Source organism: Buteo buteo, chromosome 5, assembly GCF_964188355.1.
Source record: "Buteo buteo chromosome 5, bButBut1.hap1.1, whole genome shotgun sequence".
Taxonomy (NCBI): Eukaryota; Metazoa; Chordata; class Aves; order Accipitriformes; family Accipitridae; genus Buteo; species Buteo buteo.
Window position 1 is genome coordinate 8,029,491 of NC_134175.1, and position 22,658 is coordinate 8,052,148.

Here is a 22,658-nt window from a genome sequence, read left to right on the forward strand (position 1 = left end):
GCTGGAGCAGGTTTTTGGCTCCCCAGCCTCGGCCGGGAAGCAGATGCTTAAACGCAGCTCTTGCACCAAAAAGCAGCTCTTTAAAGGGACCACTGCGTTAGGTTGATTAAAGAGTAATTAAGGGCGGCAGGACTCCTTTGGTACCGCTTCTAGGACTCTCCGTACCCGGAGGATTTCTCCCTAGGTGACCCAGATAAATTACAGATAGGGCTGAAATAACTTTTGTCCACGACGGCCCGGGATGAGCCTGGACCGCAAATCCCTGCTCAGCAGTGGCTAATGAGGCAGTCATGCAAAACGCAGCCAGTTAAACCTGAAAAGCAGCGGCGTGGGGTGACTTCTCCTCCCTGCCAGACCCGCGGGGGCTTCGCAGGCAGGTTCCCCCCCCCCTCCATCCCCATCCCTCGCAGCCCCTAATTCACAGCCCTTCTGCGGGGCCGAGCTCTGGGAGCAAGCGTAGCTCCCTGGCCAAACGCGCAGCCGAGACCTTGACCCAGTTTATTCCCAGTTTGGGGAGAAAACCAGAATCCGGCCGTCGGGCTTTTGCCCCGTCTCCGTGCTGCAGCAGCGAGGAGGAGGGGGACGGGGGGTTCCCCGTGCCCTGTGTCCCCCCAAAGTTTGGGGGGAGACTATGTTGGGGGGTACCTCCAGCTTGGGGAGAGATGCCTGCGTCCAGCCCCGAGGTCCCCAGGGTCCCTCGCACCATCCCGGCCGTGCCCCCAAGAAGCAGGGCTTGGGTTTCTCCCCCTCTTTTTCCGCTCTCAGCGGGAGAAAAGACCCAAATTCCCCGTGGGGAAGGTGGAGAAGAGCTTTAAAAAAAAAAAAGCCAAACAACAAAACCACAACTAAATCTCACCACGAGGGAAGACACACGGGGAGACAAGAGGGGGAAAAAAAATAATAGGGGGTCGGAGAGCAAGTGGGAGCTTTCCCCGATCAACCTGCTCTTGGGAGGGGAGGGAGAAAAACCTTTCCACACTTGGATTAATTCCCCCCCCCAAACTCTCTCCTTCCCCTTCCGCGCTACTTTCAAGGACTTTCTGCTGCTGCTTTTCCTCCGCTCCTTCCCTGAACACCCCCTCCTCCCCCCCCGGCAAGCGCCTTCCCCCCCTTTAGATCTCAGCGTGTTTGCTCTTGACTTCATCCACTAAGTCAATAGTTTGGAGATGCCCTCATCCTCAGAGGCCCGAGCCCCCGTGTCCCCTCCCTGTTTTCTCCTGCGGATAATGGCAGCCTTTTGTCGTGTAATCAAGCTCCCGAGGGGTTGGGAGACAGATATAGATTCTTGGCATTTGTCGGTGAAAATGAAAGCTGGATTAGGCAGAGGCGGCTGCACACTCCATGGTAAAGGACAACAACTATTCCCCCATTGAAAGTCCCATTCTGGTTTGGTTATTTTATCTTTAAAAGTTGTTTGTATTTCTAAAGTGGCTATTGATGCACTTAGAAAGTGTAGCAAGCTGTAAAGCCTAGCTTCAAATGAAAGGCGGACAAAAAAAAGAGGAGGTTAAGGGGAGAAAACAGAGTGAGAAAAAAATACCGTCCGAAAAGGAGGGGGGAGAGGGGGGGGGTGGCAAAAGAGTTAAAAAGATCAAATTCAGCCTGGGTAAAGTTTAAAATCGGAGAGAAAAGTCACGAAGTCACAGCAGCCCGGAGAGGAGCGAAGGCGTAGGGGTTTCGGCTCCGCTTTTTCCCTTCCCTGCCTCACAGGGAAAAAATAATTACAATATTTAGGTTTCCCTGCTAACGGGAGAAGTGGGGGGGGGGGGGGAGCGGGGGGGATATTTTTTTTCTCCGCGGGGGACACTTGACTCTTTGCAACTGAACTCTAAACCCGGCCAGCTTTCTGCTCTGCGCTGAAGTTATTTTATTCTTTAGCAATTGATCACAACAACCACCCTCTTTTTTTTCTCCTTGACAGAGATTTGCTGAGACGCTCTTGCCAAGCATAAACGGGGAAGATTGTCCACCTCTGCACTATTAACCTTTGAGCATTTTCCCTCGAGAAGCACGGAGATGTTGACATTATATATATATATACACATACATATATATATATATATATATACAATTTTGCCCCAAACATCACTTGGATTTAACCATCTTGGATCCCCTCGTCCTTTAGATGCGTCTTAATTTGGGGCTGTACCGTCTCTCCCTCTTTACATAACCCCCCTTCAGTGAATAGGGGGTGGCAAGAACTGAGCTATTTTGTTTGTTTGTTTAAATAACAACATTTGTTAAAACCCCCAAACTTTTCTCCTCCTTTTGCTGGAGTTTCAGGAATGGAAATTGCAGCTTACCCGCTGCGAGCATATTCAGCCGCACGCACAAGGGAGGGTTTGTGGCTGGAAGGAGATTAAGGGGAAAACTCCAGGAAAAAGAAACAGAGCAACAAGGTACAACCCAAATATTCACATTCTAAGAAAAAAAAAAAAAAAAAAACCGCTTCAAATAGCTCAATTTGCTGCTATTTAGCATCAAACAGGCATCTTCCCGAGGAGTGGGGAAAGAATTTTAAAAGAATTAAGTTACTGCACAGAAAAATAACAAATCCCTCTGGAAAACACCAGCCTTTTACTAAACACGCGCGTCTGTACGTGGGGGTATATATATATATATGTATATATATATGTATATATATATATGTAGTCCTTTAAAATCACCAGCAGCTCCGGCTATCTGCCCTCTCTTGGATAATTTACACCATACAAAGGTTGGGGGCTATTAATCCCGTCCCCCCCAGCCCCCATTCCTATTCATGTCAGTGTTTCTTTCTTTTTCCGAGCAATCAAATGTGCCGGAGACAATTGTAGCGAATTTAAACATGACTGTCCCCTGAATATCCCTCGACATCGAAGTGTCCTTTGTACCTTCACCCTCTCCTTTTAAAGACTTTTATACATTTAAAAATGCAAAATAATGCAGCCAGTGGATCTTTATTAAAGTGCAAGACAAGGCTCTGGTTGGATTGATTTTTCACAAGGAAAAAAAAAAAATCTTTACGAAGTTGTTTAACAGTGGGAAGTTTCACGGACAATTTAAGGACCCTTCTAACTCTAAGCAAGGCGAAAATCACCCGAGTATTTCTAACTCCACTTGGAGGGGAGTTGCTCAAAACCAGCTTCTCGTTGAGCAATCCTGTCGAGTCAACTTTCCTCCCTCTCCTTTAATTCCCAATAAAAATGCAAATCAATCCGTCCCTATAAAGGGAACGAAAAAAAAAAAAATTACAGAATTGCGGTCGCTCCGGACTTTCCCCTCCACTCCAGATTTGGACACGGATGGAAATGGCAGCGGGTCAGGGGCAGGTTTCCCCCTTTCCCTTCGAAAACAGGAAAATAACTTTTTTTTTTTCGGATCCCCCCCCCCCCCCCTCCGCCCCTTCCCTCCGCTGGGTTTGGGGACCGCAGTTTCATAACTGGCTTTCCCCCCCTTCCCTCTTTTAAAGATGCCACCAGGTCACTTTGATCCGCGATCTTTAGGGTCTCTGGACAAAGAAGGCAGTGAAGGCTGAAGGCTGCCGGTGTCCCCCCCCCGTGTCGTGTGTCCCCCCCCCCAGCTGCCCGCACCTCGCCCGGGAGGGAGCCCCGCCGGCAGCCCTGCCCTCAGCCCCGCTCCCCAGGGTCAGGCAGAGTGCTGCCTTCCAATTTTAGCAACAGCAACAAAAAGAGAAAAAAAAAAAAAGAAAAGAAAAGGAAAAAAAAAAAAAAACCAAAACCAACACACAAGAGAAGAGTGAAAACCAAGAAGGGTTTTTCCTCCCTCTTCCAGAGAGAGGGAGAACGGGCCCGGGGGCAGGGGACAGCCAACTTGAAGGGGAAAGCGGGTGTAAAAATAGTTTGCGCTTCCCCTGCCCTCCGCCGAGCCCCCCCCGCCCCCGAAACCTCCCTCGGGGCTGCGGAGCATCATCCCACCGTGTCCTCCCGCAGCCCCCCGGCCTGTCTCCAGCGGGGCAGGACTGGCCGGGGGGGAGGCCAGCCATAGGAAAAGCAGCCCCCTCTTTGAACCCCAGCTTTTTTTACCCCCCAAAACCCCGACTTTTTTTTTATTTATTTATTTTTTACGTTGGCAGGTGGAGGGGCAAGGGGAGCATCCCTCGGGTGGGACGCTGTTGAAGGGAGGAAAATCCCTCCATTTCCAGCGCGACTCCCTCGCCTCACTTGCCCTCTCTTTAGGAAGACCTGGCTAGTCTTTTTGAATTTTTTTTTTTTTTTTTTAAAACAAGCACTTTCCCTCATCTCAAGCCCCCAAACCCTCCAGGAGCCCCAGAGCTGCGCAAACCCGGCCGGGACCGCAATCGCTCAGAAAATGGATGAGCTAAAATGTCTCCCCAGCTGCAGACTTCATGAATGAGCGACCCCCTTCCCCTCTCCCTCCCCATCTCCGGCTATAGATTGATAGATATAGATATATTTCATGAATGAGCCGAGGGTCCTCCCCGCCTCCCCCCTGCCTCGGCTATCCCTGCAGAGCCTATAAACAGCAACGGCCCTTTACAACAATTCATCACAGGACCCAGAGCCATCCAAGCAAGTAATATGTAGCCTCAGATCTAGTATGTCCCACAAGACAGAGCGCCTGCTAATTAATAGACAGTGATTCCTGCAAGCAGCCCTAGCAGTCTGTAATATGATGAACTTCCTTTGTACCGGTGTCACCACAAATGTTTCTGATAAGGAAAAGCATCCAAGGATCAAAGACTGTAAGCTTCTCAATTTCCTCAAGCTGCCTCTACTTTTCCTCACCTACTTTTTCTTTTTTTTTTTTCCTCTTTTTTTTTTTCCCCCCTCAGCCTCCTCTCCCCAGCCCCTCCAAGGAGAGGCGATCCTCCCTCACCCTTCCGACAGCCCTGAGGTCCGCTCAAGTGCAGGGGTCAATCCCAGACCGTGCCCCCCAAATATCATCATCATCATCACTTGCACCTTCATATTCTGCCTTAAAAAAAAAAAAAAAAAAAAAAAAAAGAAAGCTCCGGTGCTGGTTCTCGCCCTCCCCCGCACCTCCTCAGCTCTTCCCCACTTCTCCCCAACTCCGGATGACAAATGTCTTTATAAACAGGCATTAGCTGACATCTAATTTCTTTTGTGGCAAGATCAGGCAAAGTGCGAGCGCACAAGCGAGCCCTCCCGAGCGGGCACCGTCCCCGGGTCGGGCTGAGCTGGGAAGGAGGAGGGGTCTTTTTTGGGGAGGGGGAGATGCCGTCAGACTTGGGGGGGGGGGGGGGGAAGATGCAGCAAACCTCCCACCCCCGGGCACAGCGGCAAAGCTGCATCCCCATCCCAACCTCTCCTTCCTCCGGGAGCTGCACCTGCGCTTCCCAACTCCTTAATTGCTTTTTTCCTGGGCTGATAGGGAAGGAGGGGACAAGGATAACCCCCCCCCCCCCAAAAAAAAAAACAACCAGCCCCCGAGGGCTCTGCTTGCTCCACCTGCAGCTCCCACCCGGGGGGTTCCCCCTTCCCGTCCCGGCTCGGAGCCCTCCTCTGCTTCCCGGCCTGGGACCCTCATCTCCCCCCCCCGCCCCCCCCCAAAAAAAACAGAGCCCAAATTAGACTGAAGTTCAGATTAAATTAAAAAAAGGAAAAAAGAAGAATAATAAAAAAAAGAAAAACCCAGTGGTAGAGGAAAGAGTAATGTGGCAGCTGATTGAGATGGGCTTTTTTTTTTTTTTTAAGAATAGTCTCTATAAATATATAATATCTCCAAAGCTCAGGTCTTAAGAGGGTCCCTTATTTGCTTATTTCTTTTGTAGCAAACGTAATTTTCAGAAAGATACTTCCCCCCCCCCCCGCCTTACCCTAATGCTCGAGTAAGTACCTTACAGCTTTAAGGCTAGTGTTATATGTGCTTTAAAATCCTGCCATGTAAATTCCCCTGAAAAATTTGGAAAGCTTCTCGGGGGGGTTTGGGGGGGGGGGGGAGAACTGGGAGAGGGGGAGGGGGAGAAAGGGGAGGTTAATCCGGGTTTAATGCTATGATGCAGTCACAGGACCAGGGCTAGGCTGATTGTGTTATCTCTTCCCAACATTTGGGTCTCCCATATTTCACCCAGCCAAATAGCTGCGAGAAAAAAGTGCGTATGGAGGCACTCCTGACGCCTCAGGAAAATATGTTATTAATATCTAAATAACTTCCCAATACTGTCTCTAAATCTCCCCTTCACCACTCCAGATGATGAATTCGTTTGAAGTGTTCTCCCGTCTCATCTTTTCAGTGTCTCTCTCTCTCTCCCTTTTTTTATAACCAGGCTTATTTCAAACTGGTAAATATCTAATTCCTTTAACCACACTGCAGACACGTCTCTCCCCTCTTATATACAATTCTCATTTGGTGAGATCCATATATACATGTCTCTATAAAAGAGAATAAGCCCCAACACAGCCTTAAACTACTTCTTTAAATTATTTGGGGGTTAAGAGCTGTTTTGGGGGGGAGGGATCTGTTTGTTTCCGAACAACCCCTGCACACACCTGGATCACACATTTCCCTCACAGCCTTCCTGCCGCTTAATTCGATCTCTGCCTCCTCTCTCCTACCCCAATTACGGGCGAAACCTCGGATTAGAAATAGACCTTACAGCTTCCTTCCTCTTCTCCTCTATCACGGCATCCATCTCCCCCGCATCGCCAAATATCTACTTCCTAACCCTCCCAGGATAATGTAATCTACCGTCCACCTCCGAATTATAGATTATAACGTCTAGAATGTATTTCCTTTCCCTTCCGAGCTGAACCCCGGGCACCCCAGCTGCCAGCCAGCGCTCCCGATACCAATATTTGCCTTATATTTTCCCCGGTCTATAACTGAACCTATTCTTCTCCCCCAAAGAAAGGGGCGGGGGGGGGGGGGGGGGATGATGTAGCAAAAGAAAAAAACCCAAACAAACCCTGGATCACAAACATCTCCCTTATATTATTTCCATTCCTACTGTATAATTGAACCTCTCTCCCCGCATCCTTGTCTTAAGTTTGTTTTTTAAAACGTCTTGTATTAGATTATACTCGTTTATTCCCCCTTCCAACCTTATCTCTCCTCCTCTCTTCTCTCCTTCCCGTCACACTTGATTTAGGAAGGAGTTTATCTTGCAAACATTTGCCTACTTTGTTTATGTAGACCAGGTTCTGCAGCTACTTGTTCCCAAAAGCCACTGTTTGCCTTTGTAATTGTTATCTGTGTTTATTGTTGTACCTCATTTGTCTCAGCTTTTTTTGTGACATGTAAGCTCCGTGTGTGCTCACATCCAGCCCCCCCTTCCTTCTCCCTCTCCCTGCGTTTTTTTTTTTCCTTCTCCTTTTCCCTCTTCTCTCTCCCTGAAATATGCACAGAATAACTCAGCCTAAAGCCAATGAATTGCTTGACACTACCCTATCTCTTTCCTGCCCCCCATTATTAGAGCTGATCCCACTCGCAACACTCACAAATCCCGCCTGGTCTCTGTTTGATTAGATTGCCAACCTTTCGTAATCCCTTGATTTGATGAAGTGTCTATCCCCCCCCCCCCCCCATCTCCCTTCTAAACATACATTTACAGAGAAAGCGCTTGTTGGTTTTAAATCAATGCAGATTGTTTGCTGATAAATTGACTCCATATCCCCTCTCCCCCCCCCCCCCCCAAGCTTGGGAAACAAAGCCTCTTTCCAGGTGTAGAAGAAAAGGGGGGGGTCGTCCCCCTCTTTCTCCCTTCCCCCCCCGCCCCGAGCCTAATTAAATTTGGCAGGACCTTGTACACCCGGTCCAAACAGCTTCCCCCGCCTCCAGTCCCCCAAAACCCCTACATAAGCGACATTGACTGCTACCAAATTGAATTGTTATCACCTCCAAGTGTCCAAATATCCCCCCCCCCCCCCCCCCCGCTGCTCACACCTGTACGCGTTTCGCACCTCCAATAAAAAGACAACCCTCTGCTATCCCCGGCTTTCCCACTCGGGTTTCCCCATCCCACGCAGTATTTCCACGCTGCAACGGGTCTCGAAGCAAACCCGATCGGTGGAAGAAACTCCGTGCGATAAAGCGCAGTGCAGAGAAATAAAACAGGGGAGAAAATGAATTAAAAAAAAAATTATAAAAATATGTGTTTTCACCCCAGATGGGTTCCCGGTACCCTGCGAGCACAACCCAAGCCCTGAGCATCCTCCGCAGTCATCCTGCCCTGCATCCCGCAGCGGTCCAGGGGGCAGGACCGGCTGCCCCCACCCGTGGCCGTGGGGTGACACGCCGAGGCGGGGGGGTGTGAAGAAAAGGCCGCTGAACTTCCCTCTCCTCCAGTGCAGGCAGATCGCCTTCCCCTTAACCCCACCGACCCCCCCCCCCTTCACCCGCGTCTGGTTGCAATTAATACCCCGCCAGGATGAGGCTTCGCCCCCGCCCCTGCTCCTCCCGCATTAAACTCTGAGGACCTTCCCCAGCACCCCCTTAGATTTGGGGTTGCCCCAAATGATCCCCCCCCCCCGCCCCCCGTCCATCTCCACCGAGCACCGAAGATCTGCGGGGTGCGGGGCGAACAGCGCATCACCCACGCGTGACCCTCCCTAATAAACCCCACCAGTCATAATAAATAACAACAACCCAAAATAATAATAACTCGGTCTTAACAAGGCTAAAAAAAAAAAAATAAAAAAAAAATAAAGTGAAGCCTCATGAATATATGCCCAGGGCTAGCTGGAGTGAGCCGTTTAAAGATGAAAGTGCAAAGAAATAAAGGCTCAATTTAATCTGCCTTAAAACCCTTCAACTTAACGTTTGTGCTGGGAACTCAGAGAGTGAGTACTGATTGGGGATAAATACATTTCTTAGCATGCCTTGGAGCTATTACACCCTTCTCCAACACAGCTCCCTATTCAACAGCCACAGTTTTCATTACCAGCTCTAATAAGTCTTAACATTATTAAATGCCAAGCAGACGATAGAAAGAAACAGGCGCAGGGTGGAAGCTTTCTTTAACACTTAAAAAGAGAGAGCATTTAGGGCTGTCTTCCTCCGGCTCCCCGCAAGGAGAACCCGCAAATGGAGCAAAGGCGTTTGTCAAGAGGAAAAAGGCCAAAACAAAGTTTTCCCCCTCTCCCCTCCATCCACAATAATAATAAAAATGCGTTAAAAAAAAAGAAAAAAAGGAAAAAAAAGCCCACAACCAATCACACGGACAACCCAAACCCTCACACCCACGCAGTAAAAGCAGAGCTGGAGAACAAGTGTCAGGAGTGCGTTAGTATTTTTATTTTACTGCAAACCTCCCAGGAAAATTGATAAGGCGGGGGAGAGACCTCTAAAGAGTATTTTCGTTTCTAGCCAAAAAAAAAAAAAATCAAAAGGAAAAAATACACAACGCACGCTCACCGCCTCCGAGTGTTTTACAAGTTGAATCATCAATTACCTTAACTGGGGCCATTAAAACTTTCCCAGACGTGAAAATATACATTGACGGCGGTACTGGTTTTTAAAAATTACTATTATTTTTTAAGGGTTATTTTTGAATCGCACTCGATCTCGGGGCGATCGCGGCAGCGCTCGGACCGCGCCGGCTCCGACCCGCTGCCAAATCTCCGCTCCTGCGGTGGATGCTCACCTTCCCTCCCCCTCCAAAACCCCAAATCAAAGCCTTTTAGGGTGATTTCTCCGCAAATCTACGGAGTCAGGGCATGATTGCGGGGGATGGAAAAAAAATTTTAAAATTACTGCCAAATCAGGATTTATCTCAAGGGATGGGAAAGGGAGCGGAGCCTGCGTGCTCGGAGGTAACGCGGTGCTCCGCGGGCTCCGGCATCAGGAATTTGCCCAAATTAGCCCTCGATTCAAAACGGGCTGGTTTCATAAAGAAATGGGGGCTCGTGTTTTATTTGTCCGCGATATTACCCATGAAGGAAGAAGAGAGCGTTTTCTTTTGCTTATTGACACGCACTTCTGCATGTTATTAATGACCAGAAAGCCTCCAGCTCCTTCACTCTTTTTTATTTTGGGGGTAGTGATGGAGAAAACATGCACAGACAAGGGGAAAAAAACCCCAGCAGTTTAAATATTACTTTTTTTTTTTTTCAAGCGGTGAGGCTTGAATAAAATAAAACTTAAACCCCAAAATCTTCTCCCCCCCCCCCAATAAAATTAAAACCACCCCAAAGTGATGGGGGGGAGCTTTTCGCGGACACAATAGCCCCGATTTGCAAATGAGCATCGCCTGTTTCCAAATCACAAGCAACATTTTGCAACGTCCAACGGCTATCCTTTTTCCAACAGACGGTCCTATAATATTACAAAACTATCTAACAGCAGGGAGTTTTGAATAATTTATCTCCCTTTCTTCCCTTCCTTGGCCCTTTGTCCAAACTTTTTCTCCTCCTTGCAGAATTTTGAATGAGAATAGACAAGCCCTCCCTCCCCCATCCCTTTACTCCATTTTTAAGGCAGCCTAGGGTTTTTCCCCCCTTTATTCCCCCCCTTTCTTTTTTTTTTTTTCCTTTTTCTTTCTTTTTTTTTTTTTTTTCTTCTTCTACTGTTTGCTTTTGTGGTCAGGAATCTTTTGCTTATAAAGCTTCAATAGACTTGAAGGTCTTTGTAAGTGAAGTTCATCTTCAAGGTTGGAAAAAAAAAAAAAGGATCGGATCCTTAAAGAAACCCCTTTTGTGCACCTTCATTTAAAACTCCCAGTAACGTTTGATGGTGACACGGAGAAGCTTTTTTTTCTGCCCCAAATTCCCCCCACTTCAGTATTTCCCCACTCACCCGCAGTATCCCCAAACGGGGAAAACTTTGCAGCTAGCGAGAAACTTTATAAGCGATTCCCCCCTGCTTCCCACACCCAGACTGGGGACCCTCTCCATGAGGAAAATACCTCTCACCCCGCTCCCTCTTGGCCTGACACCGATGATATCTCAAATCCCCCAAAACTTCGACCGACTCAGCCCGGACAGGCCTGGGCCATCGCCATTTTGCCATCAATTTTGGAAAAAAATAGCAAACTCTGATTTCCTGAAGCCCATCCCCAAGACTTGTATAATTGCCCCCCCCCCAAAAAAAGTGCTGATGTCTGCGACACAAGGAAATAATTTTCTGCCTAAACTGATACAGCAGCTCCTCCCTCCCGTTGATTAAAACTTCCCCGTCTTTGCAAACGCCCTCATTGATAAACCTCAATTATGCCCCCTAAAAATGCCATCTTTCCCCCTTTTTGGGGGTGAAGGGGAATAATCACCCCCACCAAGCTTGTTAAAAATCAAATTACAAGCGCCGCAATGGCCGGCTCTGGCTGTGCCTCGTCCCCCCACCCCACATTTACAGCACAGGAGCTTTAAAAAGTTTAATTTTTCCTCCCACAAGAGGAAAGTGCCAACCGTGGGAGATGATGACAGCGCCCTCTGCTCTCCCGCCTGTCCCCGCCGGCCTGGCCTTAAGCCTCTCATCAGAAAGGCCAGATTTATTTTTCCTCATTTTATTTAGGGGTGCAGACTCCCTCCCCGTTTCCTCCCACCCGAGGACCCCCCATCTCCCCTCCGCGCTTCCCCGGCACCGGTAGCTCTGCGGCAGCCCCAGCGCAGTGCCGATCCCGGCTTCTCTAATTGATATTGATTGGCCAAATCGGTCAACTGTCAGCCAGAGTTTCAGGGGACCACTTAGAGAGCAGGAGAGAAATCTGTTTAACAAATTCATTTAGGAATCAGAGATGCCTCCCCCCGCCCCAGACATCTCCTTTTCCCCCTTTATAAATAAATGATCCAGAGCAAAACACCACCAACTCTTCCTCCTGGGAAAGCATCCTCAGCCTGAGGGGCTGGGTACCACCTTCTCCTCCCAGGGCCCTGCATCACACCCTCGACTCTGCCATCAGTCATTTTCGCCAAGGACAAATGCAAGAGGCTCTGGAGCCTTCCCGTCTTACTCTTGTTAGGGAGGGACACGTCCCCTCTCCCAAATGTCCCCTGTAGCCCAGCCCCAGGGCACACACGGCCGCCTTTACCTTTGTCGCCCAGGATGCCGTCTATGCTGTGCTTGGCCTTCTTCTCCCCATCTTCCTCCTTCTTGTCGCAGTCCTCCTCTTCCTCTTTCTTCCCGAATTTGATGCGTAGCACACGGCTAATCGAACTCACTAAACCTCAGACAGTCAAAGACAAAAAGGCAAGTATAAGCTGCCTGGGAAGGCAAGGTGGGAGACGGCCGGGAAAGCCCAAACCGCGGCTGCATGACTCGGACAGGAGGTCTTGCACCCACATGAAGGGCAGCTGCACCCCCTTTTCCCAGGGGTACGCACCTGCCCGGTCCTCCGTGCCCTCCAAAAAAACCCCCTGAGTTCACCGAGCTGCCAAGCTGGATGTCCAAAGTTGGATGCGCTCGTCACCGTCCCCCCGAGATGCCTGGCATGAGCGGCACCTGCTTGTGTGCAACACCCCATGGAGCATCACAGCCAGTGTGACACCCCGAGACACGCACCCCCAGGGTTACCAACTGCTTTATAACAGGGAAAAGGACCCCCAATACCCAGCTTTCACCCCAGTCCTGAATGGGACCCCACAGCCTGGATTCAAACTTGGCCCCTCTCCTGCCCTGGGGGAGATGTGCCCTGCAGAGAAGGCTCAGCCCCCCCCCAAAACTGAGGGGAACTGATAGCCAGGACCTAAAGAGCTCACCAGACCCTAAGCGCATCCCTGCAGACCCAATATTGGGGTACAGGGTTGCTTTCCACGAGCAATGGGGATCCCCCCGGCTGATGGAAACGCTGCTCTGCAGCCCCCACTGAGCAAGCAAGTCCCAACAGGGCAGCCGGGGTCCCCTTTAACCCCAGATTTAGGGTCTGCCTCTGCACGTGCTCCCTCCACAGCAGGACATCCCCCCCTGCTTTCATGGGACTTGGAATAAGTTGGGAAAATTGGTTTGTTTGTGTTTGTTTTTCCAGCAGACCGCAGCGTGGCCAGGGCACAAACCCCTCTCGCCTGGTGTTTCTTTGCTGCTGTGGGTTTGCATGGCGTGATGTTTTTTTTTTTTTCCCTTCCCCTATCAAAGCAAAGGCCGAGAGGGTGTTTATGGCCTCTGGAAACATTTTCAGTGGTAATAATAATTTCCCTCCACCTTCCTGAGGGTATCGTGGTGTCCTTCTTGCCAAGCTGCCTTCTCACCTGAGGGCACGGTGCTCCGGTCGCAGTGCCCATCCTTCAGGAGCCTGTCTCGGATCTCCCAGCTAAACATCCCGGGATTTTCCCGTTTGTATTCCTCGATTTTCTTCTCCACGTCGGGAGTCGCAACCTGCTTTTGTGATCAAGGGACACCGGTGCGTGCCCGCATGTGCAGAGAGAGGGAAGGGGAGAGAAAAAAAGCGCTTTTAATTGAAAAGCAAAAGCTGTTCGGCTCAGTTCAATCCTCTGGGCCCTGGCTGCTAGTTTTGGGGCTGAGAATAGGGATTTGAAGGGGGAAAAGAAGAAGAAGAAAGCTGGGGAAAGGCCCTTCTCTCCCAAATGTTGGCCACCCTAAAAGTAGAGTCTCTAGGGGCCCAGGAGAGCAGCCAGGATGGCTTTATCCTGAGCCCCGGGGGGGGAAGAAGGCAGGGAGGGGGTGCAGGGGATGGTTTTGGAGGGGGAGTTATGTACACCCAGCAATTTATTATTCCCCGAAACATCCCGGCTTGCCTCCTCCCCACACATCAGGGCCGAAGCAAATGCTTGAACGTGCACCACTTGTTGCACATGGGGGGAAAAAAAAAAAAAAATCACTTTAATTTATTCATAGCCTTCAACTCGGCACCGGTTTCTACCCATCTGAGCCTGCAAATTGCAGCTTTATTAAAGCCCCTTCCCCTCCTCCCCCCTTTCCCTGCGTATCCACCTGAAAAACTTAAACCCTTCCAAAGAAATCTTGATTTTTTTAAAATTTTTTTTTTAGCCTAAGGAGGGCAGTTTAGCTCGGCTCCCGCATTGCACTCACCCTGGGTTTGCTGCCTCCGATGGCTCCGGGACGGATGGAGCCCGTCTCCTGGTACCTACAGAGGATTTTGGAGACGCAACCGTGGGAGACCCGCAACTGCCGGGAGATCACGCAGGGCCGGATCCCGTGGTGAGCCATTTCCACGATTTTATGTCGGATGTGGTTGGGTAGTGGTCGACCGTTGATGAACACCCCTCCGAGCTGGTTCACCCTGCCCTGGCCCAGTGGGGTGGAAACTGGAGAGCAAGGAGGGGGGGGGAGAAAAGGAAAAAACAAAAACAAACAAACAAAAAAACCAATGCAACAACGCAGGAGGGGGGAGAAAAGTTAAAAGAGGGAAAAATCCCGCAAAACGCAGCGCATCCCTCCCCGCACCTTCAGCTTCTCTCCCGGTGTTTGAATCTTTAAAAGAAGGGAGAAACCTCTCCCCCATCCCCTGGCCTCGGTTTTTATCTCCGCATTACGGGGAAGACTTTTTCCCATCGAGAGAGAGAAAATAAAAATAGCCCGTGACCCGCACGCCCATCACCCCGCTCTCCGAGGTGGCCGCTATGTTTCTCTCTCTCTTTTTTGGCATTTCACACCTATATTATAAATCATATCCGGCGTTTTAAATACAGGAAAATTTAAAACCGCATAGCAAAGCCCCCCCCGCAACTTCCCATTCCCCGCAAAAAAGGCGCTCTCCACTTATTCAAATTACAAAGCTATCTGCTTTCAAACAAACTTTTGGAAATAAACTCTTTAAATACTCTGAAGGGGCTTTTTAGTTTGGGTTGGTTTTTTTTTTTTTGGTGTGGTTTTCGGGGGGGGGATGTTGTTAAGCGGTTTGGGGGGGGGTGCGGAACAAGCGCGGATCCCCCGCGGCCGCGCCGCTTCCCCGACACCTTGCACGGCGCATCCCCGCCCGGAGCGTTAGTTCCCCCTCCCCAATTTGTTTAATATCTCGCAATGTAGATCTTGCAGATTAATACGATTTCACAGGCTGGAAATTAAAAAAAACCCACAACAACCCAAACCAAAAAACAACAACAAAAAAAAAAAAGAGGGGGGGAAAAAGTGGGGGGGAAGAACTCAGCTGGGTAATTTGCAGAAAGGCTGGAGGGGGCGAGGGACAGGCAAGGCGAGGGGGCTGATTTTTCTCTTTATACAAAGAAAAGTCGATTCCAGAAATTGCCTCGCGATTTAACAAGAATCATGCACCACTAATTCCAAGTCACTTGGCCAGCACTCCCTGGATATATCATTATCGACAGATAACACTCGAGTGGCCAATTTTACATTCAAGAGGTACTAAAACCGCCGGCCGCTCTCTCTTTTCATTATTCCCAGTCATGTTGTGCAAATATTGTTGTAATCCTTTGATCCTTTCCCTTGCCGTCTGTTTTACTTCATTTGCTACAGAAAAGCACTTCAACAAATCCCCCCAGCTTGTATGTTTTGCAGCCTGCGTGGTTTTCCACAGGTTTGAGTTTCGCCACTTGATCACGGTCAGGATGAAATTTTCCTGTTTAATAAATGCGGGGAGAGGGAGTCCCGCTCTAATTTTGCCTTTTTTTTTTTTTTTTTTTTTCCTCCCTGTGCCTAGAAATAATAACCCCGTAACACAAAGAAAAAGCAGATGCCGGGAGAAGTGGATGCTCTGCGAGGTGGGGATGACACTTAGCGTGGTGACAGCTACAAAGTCCCCCCCCTTTCCCCTCGCCAGCCCCGGCCAAGGACATCTCGGCTGCCCGCAGCTAGAGGATACCCCCGGCTTAGCGATTTTTTTCTTCTTTCCCCCCCGAAAAGTTGAAAACGATCAATTTGGTTGCTTTTCCCCACCTTTGCGGGAAGATGAAATCGTCGGGACGTTTGCGGGTTTAAAAAAAAAAAACCAAACCCAAACCAAAAAGCACTAAAAAACCCAAACCAGGAGAGCCTCCCCCCCCAAAAAATCTCCGGGATGCCTGGAACTACTTTAAATGCAGGGGGGGAGAGGGGTTAAAAAAAAAGAAAAGGCAAACCCCGATAATTTCGCAGGGACGGAGCAGCTACAGCGAGAAAAGGAGCTAAATACCAGCCAGAAGTTGGATGCTCAGGTCGGTCCCCCCCCTCCTTCCCCAGTTGCAAAGTTTAGCTGCATCCCCACCCGGAGGAGCCCAGCCTGACCCCCCTCTGGGCTTATACCGAGGTGCTGGGGGGGGGGGAAAGGAGCGGTTTAAAGAGGTATTTTTCCCAAACCTACCTTCCAAGGGGAAGCCTGTGCGAGGGTAGTTTTGCCCCGGAGCCGGACGCATCATCCGAGGGACCGTCCCGGGCAGAGCTGCCATGGTAGGGGAAGGGGGGGGGGGGTCGGGGAGGTGGAAAGGGTCCGGTCCAAACCGGGGGGGGGCACCTCTTAGCCCCGGAAAAGCGGAGGGAAGGGGGGGGTGGGTGCTGCGGGGATGTGTCTCCTCGGAACCGAAGCGCTTCTGTCTTCCAGCCCGCAGCTGCAAAACAAGGGAGAAATCTTTGCTCCGAGGGGGGGGAAAAAAAAATAAAATCAAAATATAGAGAAGAAGAAGGAAGGGGGTGGGAAAAGGGGGGGGAAATCACCCACCAGAAATTCCTCTTAAAGTTTTAAGGCTATGTCACAACCGGCCTGAGCGGGCGCTCCGGAGGAATGTAAGGCAGACTGCCGGGAGAAGCAGACACATCCAAAGTTGCCTCGGTGCTGGGCTGGGCTTAGGGCTGGGGGGGGGGGGGGGGGGGCCGAGAGGGAGGGGGGGGCGAGTCGACTTTCCCCCCTTATTTTGTTGTTGCTGCTTTTTTTTTTTTTTTTTTTTTTTTTTTAAGTGGTTGGTGCCTGTCGCTTAAGGGATGCTTGTGATGGGGGGGGGGGGAGGAGGAAGAGGAGGAGGAGGAGGAGGAGGAGGAGGGGGGGGGATGTCAGATGGAGGGTTTGGAAGTTGTTAAAGAGCCGAAGTTGGGGCCGTGGGGAGGCCAAGCGAGCTGTGATAGGCTCCGGCTCCTTTCTTTTATTCATGGCCGGGGAAGGGGGTACCACAGCGGGGCCAATAAGAGGCAGCAGCTTCCCAACGCGGAGGCAAAGCTGTGGGCTCGCCCTATTTATTTATTTATTATTTTTAAGATGTTGTTATTCATTACTAGGCTTGGCTTCCTTTGGATGGAAAGCTGCGGTCTCCCCCCTTTCCCGGCTGGAAAATATATTGGGGTGAAAGGAATGAGGAGAAACTTTAAGGAAAGGTTGTTTGTTGGGGTTTTGGGGGGGTTTTTTTGGTTGTTTTTGGTTTTTTTTTTTTTCCGCCTAAAAGTTGGGCGCACCCAGAGCATCTGTGTGGGTCCCAGCGGGGTAAGGCCAGCCCCGGGCAGGGGCTGATCCCGGCCCGGGGGCTACAGCATGGATTAAAACAAAATAAAATAAAACAAAATAAACCAAAACAAAATAAAACAATAAAATAAAATACAATAAAATAAAACAAAATAAAATAAAATCCCCCCCCCTTAGCTGCCGGCCCGAGCCCGGCACTCCCCACCTTGCAGCCCACTGCCCCAGGAGGGGCTCGGACCCTCTTCCAGTCCCTTCCCAGCGCTTAATGGGAGATAACCCATCCTGCCTCGCTGGTACCTGGACCAGGCTCCCAGCATCCCCCCCCCCGGCCCCCCCCTCCCGCTATATGGGGCCGGATTTGGGAGCAGCTGAGCAACCCCACCGCCTCCTTTCCCCAGCCCCAGGTAGCTCCCTGCGCTCCTCCCTCATTAACATCACGTCTTTAATGAAGAGACAGGCTCCGAGCTGCCGAGCTGGTCCTATTTTTTGGGGGGGGGGGCAGCTCCGGGGGGGGGGGGGGGGGGGCTGCGGTGCTCCCCTGCTGTTCTCCCGCGAACTGCCCGCTCGCTCGCTCGCTGACCCGGGACGGGCTTGAACAAATAGTCAATGTTTTCCCCCCAAAATAGGAGCGGGGCAGGAATCCTGCTCGCAGCGGGGCATGACGCCAGGGCTCACGAACCCTTTTGTTTGCAGCTGTAAAAGGACTTGCCGTGCAAACCGCTGGAAACTTCTCTTCCCCCTCCCTTAAAAGCATCCCGGGGGCGGGCGGGGGGGGAATAAAGCGACCAGCGACAATTCTGACCCGTCTGGACCCAAAATGCGGTCTCTAAATCTTCTCCCTGTCCCCCTCGCCCGAGGGCATTGCCAGCCCTAATCTCCCTCCCAGGCCGGCCACATCTTCATCGCTCATCCTCCTCCTCCTCCCCCGCAGCCTCAAAGCTCAGCCTAAACCCGCACCCGCCTCGCTGCGCGGCCCCGACTTGGTTTTTTTCTCACGTTTCTACGCCTAAAATTCACCCAAACCCACGCAAAAAAAACCCCACGGGACGGTGGGGGAAAAAAAAAAAAAGGAAAGCAATATTGAAATTCTTTCCAAGGTGTCAAGTTGCTCCCAAAGTCTCCTCATCCCGGCGCAGCCCCGACTTCGGGGCTCCAGCAAACGAAAAGAAAAACTCCCTCCTCCCCTCCACCCCAAAAACGCCAATTCCTGAAGTTTTAGGCAGAAAAATAACGGGCAGAGCTGAGCGGGACCAGGTCGGAGCCCCTTCTCAACCGCATTCCTCCAGCGAGGCAGTAATTCAATTATTTGCCTTTCATTTGCTTAGATGGGGAGGGGGGAAAAGCCTGGGAATAAAGTTGAAAATTAAATGTTTCTGCTCTCCCAGCACCGGGGGAAGATTAAACTAAAGAACCCGAGCCCGGAGTCCCTGCCTTCCCCGCCGCTCTAGGGTTACCTCGCCGGGAGAAAAATATCTCACATCAAACACAGCATTTGTTTTCCCTCGCCCCCTCCTTCCCCTCGAATTGGGGTAAGATTTGACACTTTCAGGCAAAAAAAAAAAAAACCAAAACCCCAAAAAAACCCCAAAACAAAACTTCACTTTCTCCTCCAGCACTTGCTGCCAGCTCCGGGCAGCTACTGAGCAAAGAGCTACTATATATATATTTTAATTTATTTTTATTTAAGCGATGCGATGGCATGTGCAGCAGCCCCTAATTTTGTTTCGGGGGGGAATAAGGGGGTGCCAGGGGACTGTCACAGCCGGGGGAGGCAGGGGGACACTCCTGCTGGAAAGCAATTTCACAAATCATTTTTCTAACAATTAAGGAGTGTGCAGGGGTGAAATGGCGATTTCACATGCAGGTCTGGGGGCCGGGGGCTGTTACCTGCGCACCCAAGCAGCCAGCTGAGGAGGAGGGAACCCCTTTTAAAATTTTTTTTAATTTTTTTTTTTTTCCTTTTTTTTGCTCAGTGCTCTGCTTCATTACCCATGTTCACAAAAGAGAGACCCCTTCTTTTCTCTCCTGGGAGCAGTGAGCAATAGATTAAAACAAGCATCAATCAGGAAAGGAGCAAGTAACTGCTTAAAGGAACAGGGGCAGAATTCCTCCCCGCTTTCCCCTTTCCCTGCGCATCTCCATGGTTTCCTAAGGTATGTTTCTGGTTGATAAATGCCGTATATCGCTATTCCCTTTGGAGAAACGGCTTGTAAATCAGCACTGAAAGCCAACTCATAAGCAGAAGGGAATGGGGTTGGTTTTTTTTTAATTATTAATTTTTAGGAGCACCTCTTGCCCCCCAGCATCCATCCCCTGTATCCTCCAGGAGAGGAAGGGGCTTTTCAAGTATGAGGTGTTAGATGACTCCTTGGAAGGGGCAAACACCACCAGGCTGGAGAGAAAAAGGACTGTATATCCAATTCTCGACTTGAAAAAGATGCATACAGGTTAGCTAAGCCTGCCCAGAAAATCACCGGGGCATGAGCGCTGCGCCGGAGGCGAGCAGCCTCAATCATCAATTATTATTAATTATGATCCTCCTCAAAAGAAAGTCCTACTCTTTTTTTTTTTTCCCCAGGATGCCATCCCATTTCTCAAGCGATGCAAATCTAAAAACGAGAAATCTCCTTAGAAGATAAGTCAGATGCCTCTCATCTGGTCAACTAAAACCTGAAGAATTTGATCACAGCTTCCCCCCCCACCTCCACAAGTAGGATCCAAAAAAAAAACCCCCAAAAACCCCAAACCCGCCCGGGGATGAATTATTTAATGAAAAGTTGCTACCTTCTGCAATTACAAGAAGATTACTAATGTGGGAAGGTTTTCCATTTGAGATCCCAGAGTAATAAGCATTATTTTTTTAAGCGATTATCCAATAAATCTCTCTTTAAAGGGCGATAAATCCACCTTGAAAACCGGGGATTTAAAAAAAATATTTCTGAGGGACTTCCGCATTTTTTAAAATGACCATTGAAAAAATCGTGAAAGGAAGAGTAACACATTCAGGCTGAAGTGTTTGTTTTTTCAGAAAACCCAGAAAGGAGAGAAGGAATATTTGCAGCAAAGGCAGGCTCAGGAAAACCAGGCTGCTTGGTTAAAAAGGTGGCTGAGAGCTAGAAAAGCAGCTCCTGGTCCAGGACCAGGGAAACCAAATCCACCCATCCTCAACATCCCCCCAAAATTCATTTTTCTTCCTCGCCTTAAAGCCCCAAAGCTGCCAAATGAAGCAGATGGGATTCCGGTGCAGATACTTGGTGCCTGATCCCACTAAAGCCTCTTGCAGCATCCCTGACTCGCTGATGCAGAAGTACCTTCCCACGTCCCAGAAGACCCCAAAGTATCAGAGGTCCTCAGGCAAGGCAGCTCCTCAAAGGGGGCTATAGGCAAAACCCAAACTGCATTTATTGCTAAAAAACTGCTGTTGGTTGCAGGTAGGTTAGGAGAAGCAAAGTCCAGGTAGGGAAAGAAAATTTAAGGTCTTTGCTGGTTCTCCAGCTCCAGAGCATGGCCCTCAGGTCGCACGCTGGTCTCTAATTCTCTTCCTTCCTCCCCTTTCTTAGGGGAACAAGGCTCTGCTTATTTGCCAGAGGCGTTCTTAACTTCATCGCTGAGGAAGGAAAAAAAGTTCCACGCAATCAGACCACGGGAGCTTTGAAGGCCTAAAGCAGGGAGAAAACAGTTTCCACTTCCAGGACTATTTCTAAAGGAAAAGCTTGCACTTTGTTTTTAATACAGAGCGCCCCTGCACCATCAACGCTGACCCTGCAGCTTTGCAAGGAACCAAGTTAACCATGCTATTAATTCGTACATGTAATAGGAATTAATTAATTTTGTTGTTGTTGTTGTTTTCCCCAGGGAAGGCAAGACCCAAACCCAAGAATAAAACTCCTCCAACTCCGCTCCCCGTCAGGATGTCGAACAAAAGGCAGAGTGTCGCACCACCACCGGGCTCCTTGGATCTGCCTCTCCACTGGGTCGGGTTTAATTTGCCCAGGGTGCAGTATTAATAGGATGTAAGCTGCGCCCTTGAACAATTACCTTATCAAAGCATAACATCTATGGAATGAGCAAAGTATTTTCATTAAACAAATCAAAATAATAAGGCTGGCAATGGCCTTGTTCATTCTTTGAACCTATAAGTGGCTTTAGAGATATTCAACAGTACCGCACCAACTTCTATTCCACTGGTAGTCCCTGCTTAGTTTTTCTAAAGAAGATTAACTACTCCTTGCTAAAAGGCTCAGTTCTACTTTTGTCAGGGTGCACAGACTAATTGGGTTTTCCCTGCATACAACGGGATTCCTGTACTCCCGCTACCGGTCTCGCTTCCCATTTCGTGTGGCTTTTCAAGACAGGGAGAACACTTTCCTCCATGTGTTTGATTTGTTCAGTGTTATTGCAGGAGAAAACGCACTAAAATAGGACCTGACCATGCAGGGAGAACAACGACATTGAGAGATGCTGCTGGAGCAGAAGAAGGGTGTGAGAGGGGATTTTCCTAACTTGTACCTTCCCGGAGCTTAGCAAATCATCTATTTCAAGGGAACAGGCTGCTGGTGAAGGTGGCAAGGGACACAGCTGGTCCCAGGGGGAAAATACTGAGGCTGGGCAAACTAGGGGCCAACATGCTTTAAAAGGAAAGAGGACAGCCTAGGAACAAGGGGGAATCATGATTTTAGGGTGCCTTTCTTTTTAAGACACCCAGCTTCAGGCATGCTAAAGATGGATTTGCAAGGGAGAGCAGAGCACCTGCCCTCAAATAATTCAAGCTGCCTCCACACTGGATATACATCCAAATCCCTTGTTATCTGGCTCATAACTCACCTGTTCCCAGATTAGTCCCACTCCAGTACTAAGGGCCAGAACATTTCTCACCCCCATAAAGACATCACTCTTCCTTCCTTACCCTGGGGGGTAAAGAAAGTACGCCCAGATGCCTGTATCTAACAGCCCAGCTACCCTCAGGGCTTGCCCAGCTGTCTGAATTTTCTGGGAGCTGAATCTACTGTAGCTACAGGCCTTTATGTAGGCAAGGGGGGCATCAAGCTCGACGAAGCCCTCGGAGAGCCAGGTAAACCAGTCTGGTCTGGCTGCCAGCTTAGAGGAGACCATGGCAGCAGCAGCAAGAAGTCCTGGAAGAAGTCGTGAGCATGGAGGGGAGAAAACACAAAGGGTTTGGTTTGGTCTTTCCTGAAGTGTAAGGAATCAGATGGAGCCAAGCTGCATATTTGTCTGGGTGAATTAAAAGCACAATCCTCTCTTCCCAGAGGGAGCAGTTGCTTCATATTTATACATTTAGTCTTACAGGTGTAAAATAGCTTCCCTTTATGCTTATATAATAATTTTTTCATTTGAATTTCAAGGCTTTATTCCCTTCTTTGGATTCAAGTCTCCTACCTGAGCCTGATTCTCCGTATTGCCATTAATTCCTTCATCACAGAAA

The 22,658-nt window shown here is 49.6% G+C and overlaps 1 protein-coding gene and 1 long non-coding RNA gene across 6 annotated transcripts in view; one reads left to right on the forward strand and one right to left on the reverse strand.

Annotated features, from left to right (window-relative positions):
- The window catches only part of PAX7 (paired box 7), a 106,566-nt gene extending 90,018 nt beyond the window's left edge, over positions 1 to 16,548 (reverse strand). The window contains exons 1-5 of one of the 5 annotated variants that reach the window (XM_075027537.1): positions 16,484 to 16,548; positions 16,130 to 16,373; positions 13,903 to 14,138; positions 13,101 to 13,227; positions 11,948 to 12,076 (exon numbers count right to left, since the gene is read on the reverse strand). In XM_075027537.1, coding sequence (XP_074883638.1) covers positions 11,948 to 12,076; positions 13,101 to 13,227; positions 13,903 to 14,138; positions 16,130 to 16,214 — 577 coding nt within the window. In that variant the 5' untranslated portion in view covers positions 16,215 to 16,373; positions 16,484 to 16,548. Of the gene's footprint in view, positions 1 to 11,947; positions 12,083 to 13,100; positions 13,231 to 13,902; positions 14,139 to 14,277; positions 15,226 to 16,129; positions 16,374 to 16,483 lie in introns of those variants that run through there. The other 4 variants (XM_075027535.1, XM_075027536.1, XM_075027534.1 and 1 more) reach the window with 4 other exon arrangements.
- LOC142030959 (uncharacterized) lies at positions 12,089 to 21,296 on the forward strand. Its single transcript, XR_012650364.1, has 3 exons — positions 12,089 to 13,252; positions 13,861 to 14,031; positions 21,071 to 21,296. It is a non-coding gene; the product is annotated as an uncharacterized LOC142030959 (long non-coding RNA).
- The last annotated feature ends 1,362 nt before the right edge of the window (positions 21,297 to 22,658 follow it).